Source organism: Columba livia, chromosome 7 (genome assembly GCF_036013475.1).
Source record: "Columba livia isolate bColLiv1 breed racing homer chromosome 7, bColLiv1.pat.W.v2, whole genome shotgun sequence".
In the NCBI taxonomy this organism is placed as follows: Eukaryota; Metazoa; Chordata; class Aves; order Columbiformes; family Columbidae; genus Columba; species Columba livia.
Genome location: NC_088608.1, coordinates 12,358,100 through 12,372,060, shown reverse-complemented (window position 1 = coordinate 12,372,060; position 13,961 = coordinate 12,358,100). Strand labels below are relative to the sequence as shown.

At 40.4% G+C, this 13,961-nt stretch overlaps 1 protein-coding gene across 1 annotated transcript; it reads left to right on the top strand.

The window, feature by feature from the left end:
- The first annotated feature begins 33 nt into the window (after positions 1-33).
- Positions 34-13,569, top strand: EAF2 (ELL associated factor 2). Its single transcript, XM_065070598.1, has 6 exons — positions 34-264; positions 2,512-2,606; positions 3,273-3,409; positions 4,141-4,286; positions 8,016-8,282; positions 12,727-13,569. The coding sequence occupies exons 1-6, from the start codon at positions 162-164 to the stop codon at positions 12,771-12,773; spliced, it is 795 nt and encodes a 264-aa protein (XP_064926670.1). The 5' UTR covers positions 34-161; the 3' UTR covers positions 12,774-13,569.
- Positions 13,570-13,961: the final 392 nt, after the last annotated feature.

Sequence of the window (13,961 nt, the reverse complement as noted above, 5' to 3'; positions counted from 1 at the left end):
CTCCGCCGCCGCTGACCTGTAGAACGCTAGGTGGGCGGGACCAACCCGGGCAGAAGGGGGTGTGTGGGCGTGTCCAATGCGGTGCGAGGGATGTTCGGCGGCGGCAGCGGCGGCGGCCGCTCGGGCTCGCCATGGTGTGAGGCGCGGTCCGGGGCGCCGCGATGAACGGAGCCGTCCCGTCGGTTTTCGATCCCAAGGAGCGAGTGCTGAAGCTGGGCGAGACCTTCGAGAAGCAGCCGCGCTGCGCCTTCCACACCGTCCGCTGTGAGTGTGGGGATGGGGCGGCCCCTCAGGGGACCGGCGGGCCCGGGTCGGGGGACCCATGTGCCGCCGAACAGCGGCACCCGGGCTCCCCACCACGCCCCGGGCCCGCCGGTCCCCTGAGGGACAACAACGCTGTTGGGGCTGATGCCCCTCGCTGCTTTCTGGGCACTAACTTCACATTTTTATGCCTTTTGCATCCAGAATAGTCTCTGGATGCAGTTCTGCTGAAACCCAGAAAACTCTGGCTTTGCCATCCTTCCTTGTGCTTAGTTTTTCTAGAAGTGTAATTCAGCAATCAAAGGTTAAAGGCGGTATTAATCACAAAGCTCGTTATACCCTCCCTGAGTACATAATTACTATCTAGAGAGGTGTATGCTCAAGGATTCTGAGGGTAGCTAGGAAACAAATGCTCTTAGGATTATAGTTCTGGTAATTTAGGGCTGCTGCTTCTGGTTTTGATGTCTCATTATTTATAGACCGATCCCCAAGATTCGGTCTCACGTACGTTCTCTGGAGAATGTCCCCTGTGCAGTGCAGCGTGATGGGTAAAGTGCTTTCTGTGAGCAAATGGAATGGCACTTAGTAGGGTTGTCTATAGGAGGGGAAGAGAGACTGAGCAAAAGTTATAAAAGGGATGTAAACAAATGCCATAACTTGAAATTTATCCTAATTTTAAAGTGTACTGAAAACCACATCTTGTACCTCCTGCCTTTACGATTTCTTGCTGACTCCTGTAGCCTCATGATTTATTCTTAAATCTGTTTTGAAAGCTTTCTTTCCTTCCAACAAACAAGACGTAGAAACTGGCACGTTCATCAGTTCTGTCACAGACATGTGCAAAAATACCCTTTCCTGACACCTTAAGTTTTTGTTAGCAAATGAATAAAGGGTAAAAGTTAAGATCAGAAGTCTGTTTATGGATACTGGAATCAATGTCTTAGTTTTCTAAAGTATTAACCACCCAGTGGCCGTATATTAAAGCAAACATTCTCTAATTCCAGATGAGAAACTTTGGAACTATTTTACCCTTATCCCTGTAACATGATGTGTGGGGTTTTACCATAAACAAGGTTAACAGGGGCTGTAACCCGTGTCTGAGCTCAAAGCCTTCTGCTGTGCATGCCATCCTGCCCACCAGCTCCTGGAGCCTGGTTTTCTCGCCCGGTCGGTGTGCGAGCTGGAGCCAGGGTTCCCAGCTGCGGTCTGTGCTGCCTGGCCCGTGGCTCGCAGGCGGTTGTTGAGCTGGGAAGCTGCCCAGCCATAACAGAGCACTGCCGGCCGTGGGTGACGTGACAGGTTGCGAGGCCAGGAGCGTGTGCCATCTCATGGGTGCCCTTTACGTGCCCAGTCCCTCTGTGCCTCCCTTCAGCTGCGACGGGGTGCTGCTCCCCAGGACGCCCGACACCCCTGTGTGCCCGACGGGCGATCACTAGAACCGCGGGTTCAAACCCGCATGTGTTAGCACGTGCCTTGCAGGGCCTCTTGATTCCGTCCCATCTCTGTCTGTGCAGGCAGGCCCTTTGGCTCTAACCCTTCCTAGTCCGTTTGTGGTGGAAATAATACTTCATAGTAACCTACTTGTATGTGTGTTACATGACTGCAGCGCTGGTGCCTGAACACATGCTCGTTTTCAATGTCTCAGATTTTTTGAAAGGGCCAGAAATTGGTATCTTATTTTGTTTAAAGCTTATTTCAATCTACATTTTAGATGTCAAAAAAAGAGAAAAAGGAATCTAATGTTTAATAGGGAATAATTTCACTTTTGACAAAAGTAAATATACTGAAACTCAAGTTTTGGTCAGCTTCTTACACGTATGTTATAGTAAAATCAAAAAAGGATAGAGAAATGGATATTGAGGATTGGTGTTGTTCTTTGCATTTTCAGTGACTTCGTGTCCACGTCTCCCATGTTTTGTATCAACATTTTCAAGAACTGTTTATTGCTTTTTCTGAAAGTAATTATGTGAGGATTTATCTTTTGAAGTATAACACAGCTCACTCAGCCTCTTTGTCCATTAAAACCTAAATGCATTTTTGCAATTTTAACTGAAAGGCTTTAACACTTATACTGAATCTTGAGAAAGCCATCTTAACTTTAAATTCTCCCAACTTACGGAATCATCTGCTCAGGGGAATGGTAGCAAAAAGGCTTTAACTTAATAACCTTCAGCTGTGATTGAAAGGTGTCTACATTTATAAGATTCCTGAAAAGCATGTCAATAATCCGGTTTGGTTTTTTAAATTTAGATGACTTTAAGCCTGCATCTATTGATATGTCCTGTGAAGGAGACCTTGAAGTTGGCAAAGGTGAACAGGTGACAATAACACTGCCAAATATTGAGGTGAGTGAGGTGGCAGAAGAGCGGTGGGCCTAAGGGAATGATTTATTTTCTTGTCATAGGATTATATTGAGTATAGAAGGATATGAAGTGCTGTTTCAGAGCTGTGTGATTTTTTTTTTTTTTTTAGAGTAGAAAAAGAATTGCTCTAAGAACATAAAATTACAAAGACCTAGAGGTTAAAGAGCTGCACTGTAGCTTTAAGTGTATTCACCGCATTGCAAATATGCTGTAGGATGACCCAGAAGTGTTGCGTACACAGAGAAGCTTCATGTGGATGTTGGCAGTGCAAGTTTCCCCTTGGTATTTACTGCTCTGGTGCAGTTCTAAAGCAGGAAAGACTGGAAAGGGAAAATTTACTGCCTGCCATGCCTTACTGCTCTGCTGATATGGGAACTGACACCCCTTTTGGTAAAAGGAGTCCTACAACGAGCATGGTCTCTTTGGGAAAACAGCATTTAATCAGCTTCAAATTAAGCCAAGCTGGGTGAAATCCCCTTCCAGCTGCTTTTTGGTCATGGCTACTATGACTAATTTGAATCAACCAATAACACGTTTAAAGGCTAGAAAGGATCACTTGTAGTGAACTTGTCATTATTGTGGTGGATTGCTGTTCCTAAGAAAGAAAAGACTGTAGGAGTAACACTTATTGGACTTCTGATTTAACAGGGCTCAACTCCACCAGTGACTGTGTTCAAGGGCTCAAAGAAGCCTTACATGAAAGAATGTATCTTAATTATCAACCATGACACTGGAGAATGCCGCCTAGAGAAACTTAGTAGCAACATCACTGTGAAAAAAACGAGGTGAGTGATTTACCAGAGAAACAGCTGTGCTTTACTCATTGTGAAAACTGATTTGTTACTCAGTCTAAATTGAGATGCAGGACTACTGTTTTTAGCAAAATGGCATTTTTAGGAAGTACCTGGCCTTGTTCAATAGAGTGACAAGCCCGCTTTCTCACTGGCTTCACAGCTTTTGAGTCTTGACTGAGAAAGAATTGGGATTTTAATTTTAACTAAGAACTGCCACATTGTTGAAGGAGATGGTAACTATTTTCTGATGTGTTTAGAGGGTGGGGGAAAATCTGTTTGGAAAGTGGTTTGTGACATGTTTCAGTAATATTAATAGCTTGTTTTTTCTTATATCAAGTTTTTGATTTTTTTTTTTTCTCTGCTGATGAGTCTGAGTAAGTGATTTCCAGCAGAGTTATTTTTAAGTAATCCTGGTTAGCCAGGTATAAACACAAATGAACTGAAAAAGGGTTAAGAAGTTATTAGTACTGTGTGTATGTATATATATATATATATATATATATATATATATATATATATATATATATATATATATATATATATATATCGTAAAATCTATACATACTTATATGCCATTATAATGTACCTAAAAATCTAATTACGCTATTCAGAAAGGTGTGACAAATAGTTCCGTAACTTAAGGTACTGTATCCCCTGTATTCTTGCCTTTTCCCTTGTGTCTGATCTTCTAGTAATTAAAAGTCTTTTGCTCTTACACACAGAGCTGAAGGAAGCAGTAAAGTCCAGTCTCGCATAGAGCAGCAACAGCAGCAGATGCGAAATGCAACCAAGGTTCCAAACAATGTTAAAAATTCTCCACCAAAAGAAAAGATGTTTCCATCTTCTCCTATGGATGATATTGAACGAGGTAAGCTCCACCGGCATGAAAGTTTTGGAAACTTTGCTCTTAACTAGCAATTACTTTCTAAGAGCCAAGGTTTTTTGTTTGTGGGTTTTGTTGGTTGTGGGGATTTTTTTGTGTGTGTTTATTTTATTTTATTTTTTTATTTGAGATTCACACTAGAAGCTGATTATGGTAAGCTCTTTACCCTCATGTAGGAATGACCACTGGCTGAAGTGGTAACAAAGAAGTATTTGAAACTTGCTAAGGTAAAAGATCAGATGAACCATTAGGCTTAATAATGCCAAGGGTCCCACTGCTCACTGTCCTTGATTCTGTCTTCTGCTGCTGCTTTAAGCAAGTATGTAGCTGGTTGTATTGAGGCACTGAAACCAACTGAGTCACTTCCATTTTGACATCACTCCTCATTCTTTCTCTGCATGCAGCAAACATATAGGTTACAGTGGTTTACAGCTCAAAATACTTTTAAAATTACTGGATAGGACCTTGTCAAAGATGAGGTTTCAACGCAAAAGACAGCTAAAAGCCTGGATAAATCATCCCTTGAACAGGGCTATATGTTCTTGAGAGACTCTGGTTTGGTGTGACACTCATGTTTCACTTAATAGGAGGCCTTATTTCCTTTCAGAGGGTGAGGAAGACGGCAGGTGGTAATTACTTGCTACAGAAATGCTGACAGGTGGCAGTTTCATTGACTGGAATTGACATCTGCCTCCCAAGATGTTTTGAATTCCTTTAAACAGATATTTTTTTAGCTTGGTCATTATGAAGTTTTTTGTTTTGTTTTCAATTTCCCCCCCCCCCGCCCCGCTCCATTTTGGTCTTAAACTCTGACCAGAAATCTGTACCACAGAACAGTACTAGAATACATGTTAGGTTGCAGAGAGGAAGGAGCACTTGGGCACACAGAATAAGACAATACTTTGTCTTGATGGTCTGCTGTTTTAGAGGGAGTGGTGATGTCAAACATATTGCAAGTCACCAAAGTGACTGCCAACATGTATCAAACTCTGGTGTAGTGCCAGCCCAATTTTGAGTACTGCTGAAAAATGTGGAATTATTGACAAACAGGGATGTTAGGGACACTGCAGAGCCATCTAGTCCATCCTTCTGTCCTAAAGTCAGATTTCTGACATAATTTTTAACCTGTTCTTAAAGCCTTCCAGTGACAGATCCCGTCTTCTCTTTGGCAAGCCATTCCAGGGCTTTGCTCACCTTACTGTTCAGGTTCTTACTAATAAATGATCTTACAGTAAGCCCTTACTATTTTCATATTTATCGTGCAAGTATAGACCCAATTACTCTTCTGCTTTTGAGCAGTCCTTTGTATACTCAGAAGCTGCTACGGCTTTCCCATTATTCATGCCAAACGATGCCAGCTGGTTCAATCTTTCCTTAGATATTAAGTTTTCTAGATCCCCGATGCACTGTCACTCTCCTTTAGGTATCTTCCAACAAGTCCAAAGCCTTCCTGAAGTACAGTGCCTGAACATATTTACCATTTCAGCTAAGGTTTTAGCAGTGCTGCATTGAGCAAGAGGACTGCCTTGCTGGCACCATTCATCTCTACACACAAAGACTAAACCCAATGTAATGCTTGTCATTTCCACAATAGCATGGTGTGGTACAACTGTGCATAGTGATCCACAGAAACTCACAGATTCTTCAGAAGTGTCACCTACTTAATCATTCTGTGGTTTTGTACCTGACTGTTCCTGCTTACATGCACTACCTTGAACTTGTTACTAACTCACTCAGGTGGGGGAAGATCACTTCACCTTTGTTGCCCAGTATATGGACAGCTCTTCCTTTGCTGTTTGAAAATACTTAATTTAAATTCTGTCAGATTACTTCAAAATTCAAATCAGGGATCTTGTTCATCTGGTATTGGTATTAACTGTCAGCCTTATGCTTAATTTTTTCTCATATTAGACATTAGTGAGAGCAGGGAGGAAGTGAAATTAAGTGCATAGGACTTGAGTGGTATCTTTGTTAGCTTACAGCTCCAGATGTGTGGTAGATCAGTTCTTTTGTTGGCATTTCTTCTCTAGAATAAATTTTGAAATTACTTTTTAAATGACTTTTTGATATTTTGGCCAGTTGAATCCTAATTTTGCCTTAGGCTTTCTGGTTCCTTTTCTGTCTTTAAGCTGTTCTCTTATACACATCCTTAGTAACAGGACGATCCTTCCTTTTTGTAATTTTCCCCTCACCCTCTCTTTCGTTACGTTTAAGTCAGCCGGTATGGTCTTTAATTGTAATTTCTCTTCTTCCTTGGCACTGGATTAGTGTGTCCTTGCAGCCATAGCTGTGCTATTGCAGGTGCCATTTTTCCTGAACACCATTTTTCTTTAGACTGACCCCTGATAAGGCTGACCGGCCTAAGCACATGTTCTTTAGAGTGGCCTTTGATAACTCAGAATTGGAAGGATTCATGGAAGTTTGTGTTCAAACTTATTCTTTTGGTGTTCAAGCTTATTCTTTTGGTGTTCAAGCTTATTCTTTTGGTGTTCAAGCTTATTCTTTTGGTGTTCAAGCTTATTCTTTTGGTGTTCAAGCTTATTCTTTTGCTTTTCCATCTTCTCTTGATTAAGCTCTGAGACCTTTTGCATCTTTGTGACTTTTGTCTTCAACCTGTTCTTCTGTGTTGGGTAAATCTGAAGTGAGATGAGCCACTTTCCACCTTGCTTTTTGTGTCTGCAATATCAAAGCTGTACCTGAAATATTCCAGGTGCTTGTAAGACCATCTTACAAATGTCCGGGTAGTTACAGTTTTGTGTAGTGACGAACTTCTGCACTCTGGGTAACTCCTTAAGTCACTGTATACAACCTCCATCCACCGTGGTTCAGTGGTCTGTTTCAGACTTCTTGCTTCAGCAGCACCCCTATTTTGCACAATTATTATGTCTAGCCTTTCTGCAAGACTGAAATTCCTCTGTATGCTGCATGTCGGCTAACATATATAAAAACACATACTGCGCGGGACGATCTATCCAGTCATACTGTCCTAAATATTACTGTAGTCAGGTGAGTTATTTCATCAAGAATGCAAGGTGGTTGAGTGAGTTTGATCTGTTAATTTCCAGTATTTCTTGTCTACCTCTTGTTGTTCTAGATTTCCTACCCCCATCCCCATATGTACAAAGAGAACAAGGATTTGGTGAAATCTTCATAATAGTAAACTGTAGGTTGTTCCTTTGGATATTCTCAAACTTAACTCGGTTTTGAGCAAAACATCACAAAGTCCAAACAAGTGTATTGATTGTAATGCTGAACTGCTGGGAAACTTTTTGGGTGCAGCTGCAGACATCTTACACAAACTTATGTGTGATTGAATCTGCAGCTTTTAGTCAGTGAAAGGCATCTTCAGGCATGCTAAGGAAAATACAGAAGATTTGTTAGCTGCAGAAGTCAAAAGCTATGTGGGATGCACTACCCTGTGGAATGTGGGCTTAGCATTTGGGTTCACAGTCACCCTTGTTCTGACACTTGGCTTGAAAGGGAGAAACTGCCCAAGCTATGAGAGAAGAAAACCACATGACAGGCTGGATGATTCTTTGTGCCCTTTTTGTTGTTCTGGAGAGTTTTGGTGGGTGTTTTTGTGTGGTGGTGGTGGTCTTGTTGTTGCTATGGTGTGTGTACCTGATTTCTGTTGTTGCTTTATCTTCATTTTTTTTTTCTTCTTATTTCAATTATGACAAATGTTAACTGAAAAACAAATCACATTGTTTGCAGAGCTGAAAGCAGAAGCCAGCATCATGGACCAGCTGAGTAGCTCTGACAGTTCGTCTGACTCGAAAAGTTCTTCATCCTCTTCATCAAGCAGTGAAAATAGTTCTAGTGATTCTGAAGACGAGGAAATGAAGCCCTCCCTTCCTATGTCAATGCCATATTTGCAGCCGCAGCCTACTGTGTCTGCCATACCACAGCAGGCTGTCCCTGACAAAGATGCCAGTCATAACAGATCCCAAGAGAGCAGTGGTCATATGATGAATACACTACGTAAGTACAAAGGCTGTTCTTTTCTTAGTGCACAGTTCCAGACATCAAGATTCTGAGAGGAAACCATATTGTTTTAAAGTATATTTTGGTTATAATTAACACTGTGGGAAGTGATGCTAGGGTCTGATTGTTCAGCAGTGGTTTGAATTAGACACTGGGCTGGAAGGTTCTTGGTCTCCAGAGATATTAAATTAAAGCTGATGCAGTTGAAAATATTTCCGAAGCTCTTCTGGCTTCCTCCCAGGTATATACATTGGGACTGGAGAACAGTAATTTTGCATTGAAAATACTTGAACTAACAGGGCACTCCCAAAACATACGCTTATAATTTCTTGGGTAGAACTGTGGGATTGTATACTGGTAATACTTTGAATTAGAGAAGAGATGGTGTATTCTTAGCTGCTTCAGTTATTGTTGTTCATGGCACTGTTCCACTGGGCAACATGGCAAGACTGTCCTTGGCATATAAGGAAGGAAGCAATTTGCTCTCAGGTGATACTATCTTTTTCCACCCATTCAGGCAACTAAAAATGTAATTTGAAGAGTAGCTGTGATGTTCTCCAATAAGTGGTTGCTGGGCAGCCTGGAGTTGAGCGCTAAGTGTATTCAAAAAAGGAGAGACAGAAAAGAAAATCCCACTAGGTAGAGAATCTTTAGTTTGCTACCTAAATAGCAGGAGTTTTCAGACATAAATGTGAGCGTTCAGCTTTGGTGGCTCTTCAAAATTATTACAATTTTTATTGGGAGTTTAGCTGCAGGCTCCTGGTTTGAAGAGATTCCCATCAATCCTGGTTTGCAGCCTAAGATCTTTATGGTTTAGCATTTATATGTAAACTTATTATACTGAAATTTTAGGCTCTGGCAGACCTACTTTTATTTCAGTATTTAATATATAACATGAACAGGTTTTTTGTAGCTAGTATTTGAATACTTAATTAAATATCTGTGCTGGTTATTTATGTACTGCATTAATAGATAAGATCAGATTGAAAAGTCCTGTGACTAAGCGTGTGAAGGACTAAATGCTGCATTCATTTCACTACCACTGTAGAGAACAATGTCTTCACGTTTGTAATTTGTGTAACTTTTGAGTGTGCCATTTGTTTCAACCCTTATTTACAAATGGGATTTCCCATTCTTCATGCACTAAATACAACTGTTATGAAAAGAGATTAAGCTCTATCCCCAGTGACAGAATCCCAGCTGGCAAAGCTTCCACTGAGAAATACAAGTACAGGTGGCTAAATCCTCCAGTTCAAACAGTCATAGTGAGAAAACACTGCTTAAAACATGACAATATCAAAACAATTACATGGAAAACTGGTGGCTCAATGGTACTCAAGAACCCCATTGACAGGTAGAACCTCTGCAGCATCAAGCCTTGGGCTTGACTGAGCTTGCCTAGATCTTCAGCTTAATCCCATTTACTTCTATTATGGTTACAGATCTATTTACTGCTTTAAATGGTTCTGTCCCCAATGTCCAGTACAGTTAACACTTGAAGTACACTTGAACTAGACAAAGATCAAAAAAGTTCCATTCAAGGAGAATGTGTTTCTCTAGCTCCCTTGCTGAGGGCATTTGGCAGGAGAGTGAAACCTGGAGAAACTAAATGGACAGCAAATGGTTGAATGGCAGGAGTTTTCAGTGGGGATCCTGCACAGTCACTTCTTCCATCTCAAATAATGCTTTACAAAAATAAAATATTGAATCAACAAATGTCAGCACAAGCTGTTTGCTTGTCTAATCCTGTTCTGAGGTTTGACTGCTTATGTACGTGACTGGTTTTGTGCACCTCTGTAGAACTGGGGCCATGCAGGGTAATCAGTGCAGTTTTCCTTCGGCTTGCTGTGTGCTGGGGGAAGGGTTAGAGCACAGAGTTTCATCTTGCATGTAGAAATCGTACAGCTGAGGTTTTGTGGAACTTGGAAAGCACAGGAGGTGGCGTTTAGCAGCATCATAATCAAATACTTCTGTCAGATATACATGATCTACCTCTGCAGGAATCCTGGGCTCAAGACTGCCCCTCACCCTCAAAATACAGCTTCTTTCCCCTTATACCAACAGAAGTTGATTACATAGGCTCACAACTTGCCTTATAACAAAGCTTGTAAAGGCTGGCACTAATAAATCTGTTTTTCTTAACTATTTGATCATATGTTGCTTTATGTCTACATTTTGTTTAAACAAGAGTTATGTTAAATAAAGTAACTTTCCAAAGAAAATCCAGCAGAGTTTAGCTATTCTGGGGCCTTGTGTTATGTACAGAGCATTCAGCACAATTTCACTACTTTTGATACTTGGAGCTGGTACAAGCAGCTGGTCAGGAAATAATTTTCCCGTGTATTAGTTTGGTGTTGGTGTGACCATGAAGGTCTGTGAAACAGCTTGCCCTTGTGAGTTTTCCTATCCCCTGTAACTTGCAAGAATGCAACTGAATGTATTGTACTCACTGATTTAAAAGCTTAGGAAATGTCATCATTTGCAGCACGATCTATTTCCCCAATTCATGTTGCTAATAAGCAGTTGGCACTGTGAAAACCAAATTCAACAGTTTTCCCCAACTTTTTGCTGCCTCATAAGTACAAGAGAGTCTAGATGTTTCTGCAGAGTCCTAGTTAAATGAACTTCCCATTCTTGCACCAAGCCCATCTGAAAACTACCAGCTCCAGTCTGATAATGTTTTGCCATCTCTCTGAAGGTGTTTTTTACAGGTAGGGTTATAAAAATGGGGCAGAAAGTTGTCGCTGAACTAAATCCTAATGCATTATTTCTGACTCTGGAACTTGGAGTTCTTGCTTTTCCCATCTGCTGGCTTTCACAAGCGTTGGTATTTTTGGCTGGTGTTTCAGGGTTTGTGTAATTTCTATTAACTATGTTGAAATAACTTTTAAAGGCTGCAGAATCACTATTTGGAAGGTTATCTTCTTATTTGTACTCCCAGTCCTCTCCTAAAGTAGGTAGTGCGCAACAGGTCTGACATTTCTAAAAACGCACTGCGAGTATTCCTCTGAGTGAGAAATGCGCGAGTTTAATTTACTGATGCCTTGAGATATTACTTTTCGGGATAATACATTGTCCTGAATAATTATTGACACACTACTTGATTTTGTTCTTTCAAAATTGCTTTTTAACTTTTATTAAAATGACATGGCTGTAAATGTCTATATGGAGAACTGGAAATGAATTGTCTACAGTAGTACTTTAAAGATTGCTGGAAACAGCCATCTTCACTATTCTTATCTTACATGAAGTGTTTTCTATATTGTTGTAGAGAATCATGTACCACTTTCTAAGCTTGAGTGATGACACAATAGAAAACAAAGGCAGGCTAAATGCAGCTGTGTTAAAGACTTCTGTGTTGTGGCAGAAATGCTGTGCCAGATCATAAAAGATCCAGTCTAAGTGCCTTGCTGGGTTGACCCTGTTGAGGTTACTTTTCTTCCCCATCTGTAAAAGTGGTCTGTGAAGGGTGGGTGCTGCAGCTGCGGAAAGGGCATGTGAAGAGTGTGCCCACGCAGTTTCAGGGATATTTTTTCTCTTTTCCTTTTTTCTCTTTGCTCTCTAGGCCATTTCTGTACAACCTGAGATGTATCCCTGCCCCCTATTTTTTTTATTCTTAATGGCTGTTTGAAAAGGGAGCTGTGAATAAAAGCATGCTAGTTGGAACCAAGTAGTAAAATGTGTGGAAAGTTGCTAGATATGATGTAGATTCTGTATAGCGAGCTGCTGTATTTTTTGTTAGTTACCTGTCATCCTGGAAAGATTCCATTCCTCCCATCCCCTAAGCTTATGGACATCCACTGCAAGCACAATGCAGTCTTTCTTCTTACTTCCCCATTTTGAAATATATATATATATATCCACTAAATTAAAGTGCTGTGTAAAATTTCTTTTGATGTTTTGTTTGTTCGCTTGTTCCCAAACCTGTTTGAAATAGTAGGTCACTGATACATCTTTAAATGGCACATCAAAGAGCTGCTCTTCTTGATTGAGACACCACTTTGTTTTCAAGCACAGCTGAGTAGCATTCAGATGTGTTTCAAAAAAACCAACTTGTTTTCCACAAAACTGCCTTCACCAGCAGTTTTCTCACTTATGATGCATGGAAATGTGGGTGGGAAAGATAGCTAGGTGTTGTCTTTTGTGATCTGGTGATATTAAATAATTGCATTGTGGCTAATGAATTCCTTGCCAAGATTTTAAAACTGTAGAAAAGCGATTTCTCTGAGGTTCTGTCACTGGGGAGTTTGATTCTACAGCTACTTATTATCTTACCATAGAATTGTTTGGGTTAGAAGGGGACTTTAAAGACCATCTAGTCCAACCTCCCTGACCTGTTTGGTGTTAGGTTTTGTAAACCTTTAATTGGGAAAGGGAATGTATTGAAAGAATAAAAGTATTTCCTTGAAAATGACTAATATGATGACTCTCTTTCTTCTAGGAAATGACTTGCAGCTGAGTGAATCTGGAAGCGATAGTGATGACTGAACAAATATTTGGCCTTAAATGTATCACCTTTTTTGCTAAATATGTCCTAGCATCTGTTTTGCACTAAGATTAGATTACCAGAGACTGGAATGAATGTCCTCGATTTTGATAATAGACATCCTAATTTTCTACTGACACATCATGTCTATAATACGGCAGCATTGATATATCCTGTCAGTGCTATAGTTGTGTTTATCTTTCGAATTACTGTATTTACAGTAAAATTGTGTATGATCTGATTTTGATTATTTTTGCCTCAGCCACCTGTTTTACTTGAAACTGACTTGTAAGAGCTAGTTACTTTATATAAATAGTTATGGAATGGAGAATTTTCTGATATTTATGGAGGCAAGTTTCCTTCCTATCATTTAAACGCTGAACGCTGATCTCACAACTTTTACTTGGAGGGAGTGAAAGGGAGGACAACTAAATGAGGTCTGCTGTGGCAGCTCCACGTTTTGTTCAGTTCACAGTTCATACCTTTAAGGAAACTGCTGAATAATGCGGTCCACTAGTGCAGTTACAGTTTACAATTGTTCAACACATTGCTGAATTCTTAATTTCGTTGTATTATAGGACTTTATATTTCTGAGCCTCAAGATTCCTGAGGGAACTCATCTATTCTCTGCCTTTTTTATGTAACTTGAATAGGCTGGCCTTTTTACAACCATTTTGTATCTAAATTTAGGTAACTGCAGAGACAGCAATGATTTTCCTTCATTTAATTCTGTAACAGAAATCAGAAAATTTCTTTGTAGGAGTATAAAAGTAATTTAATAAAGCAATATTTATCATTTTCCTGTGTCTGATTCTGGTTTTACTGGTTAAGAATTCCACTTTCTACCTACAGTAGTCACGCTGGTGGAAGGGTCATGCAAACAAATAGAAAGCAGTGAAACTGTAGCTAATACAGGCTCCTCACCCTGCCTGCAAGGCTTAAGTGTTTGTTGCTTTTGTCTACGTTGAGAAAAAGCCTAATAAGAGCTCACCAAAAGTTTATGGCAGTGCTAGTGTACTGCTGAATGTGTATTACAGATTATATCCAAATGCCATTGGTAAGTGATACTGTGTTAGAGAAGAAAAGGTGTTTGCCCAGTCTTATTTTCTTCTCATTTGAAATTATATTTCAAGACCTGAAGAAGTGCAGGTAGGAGTCCACATTTCATCCAGTAGTTTACTACTGAAGAG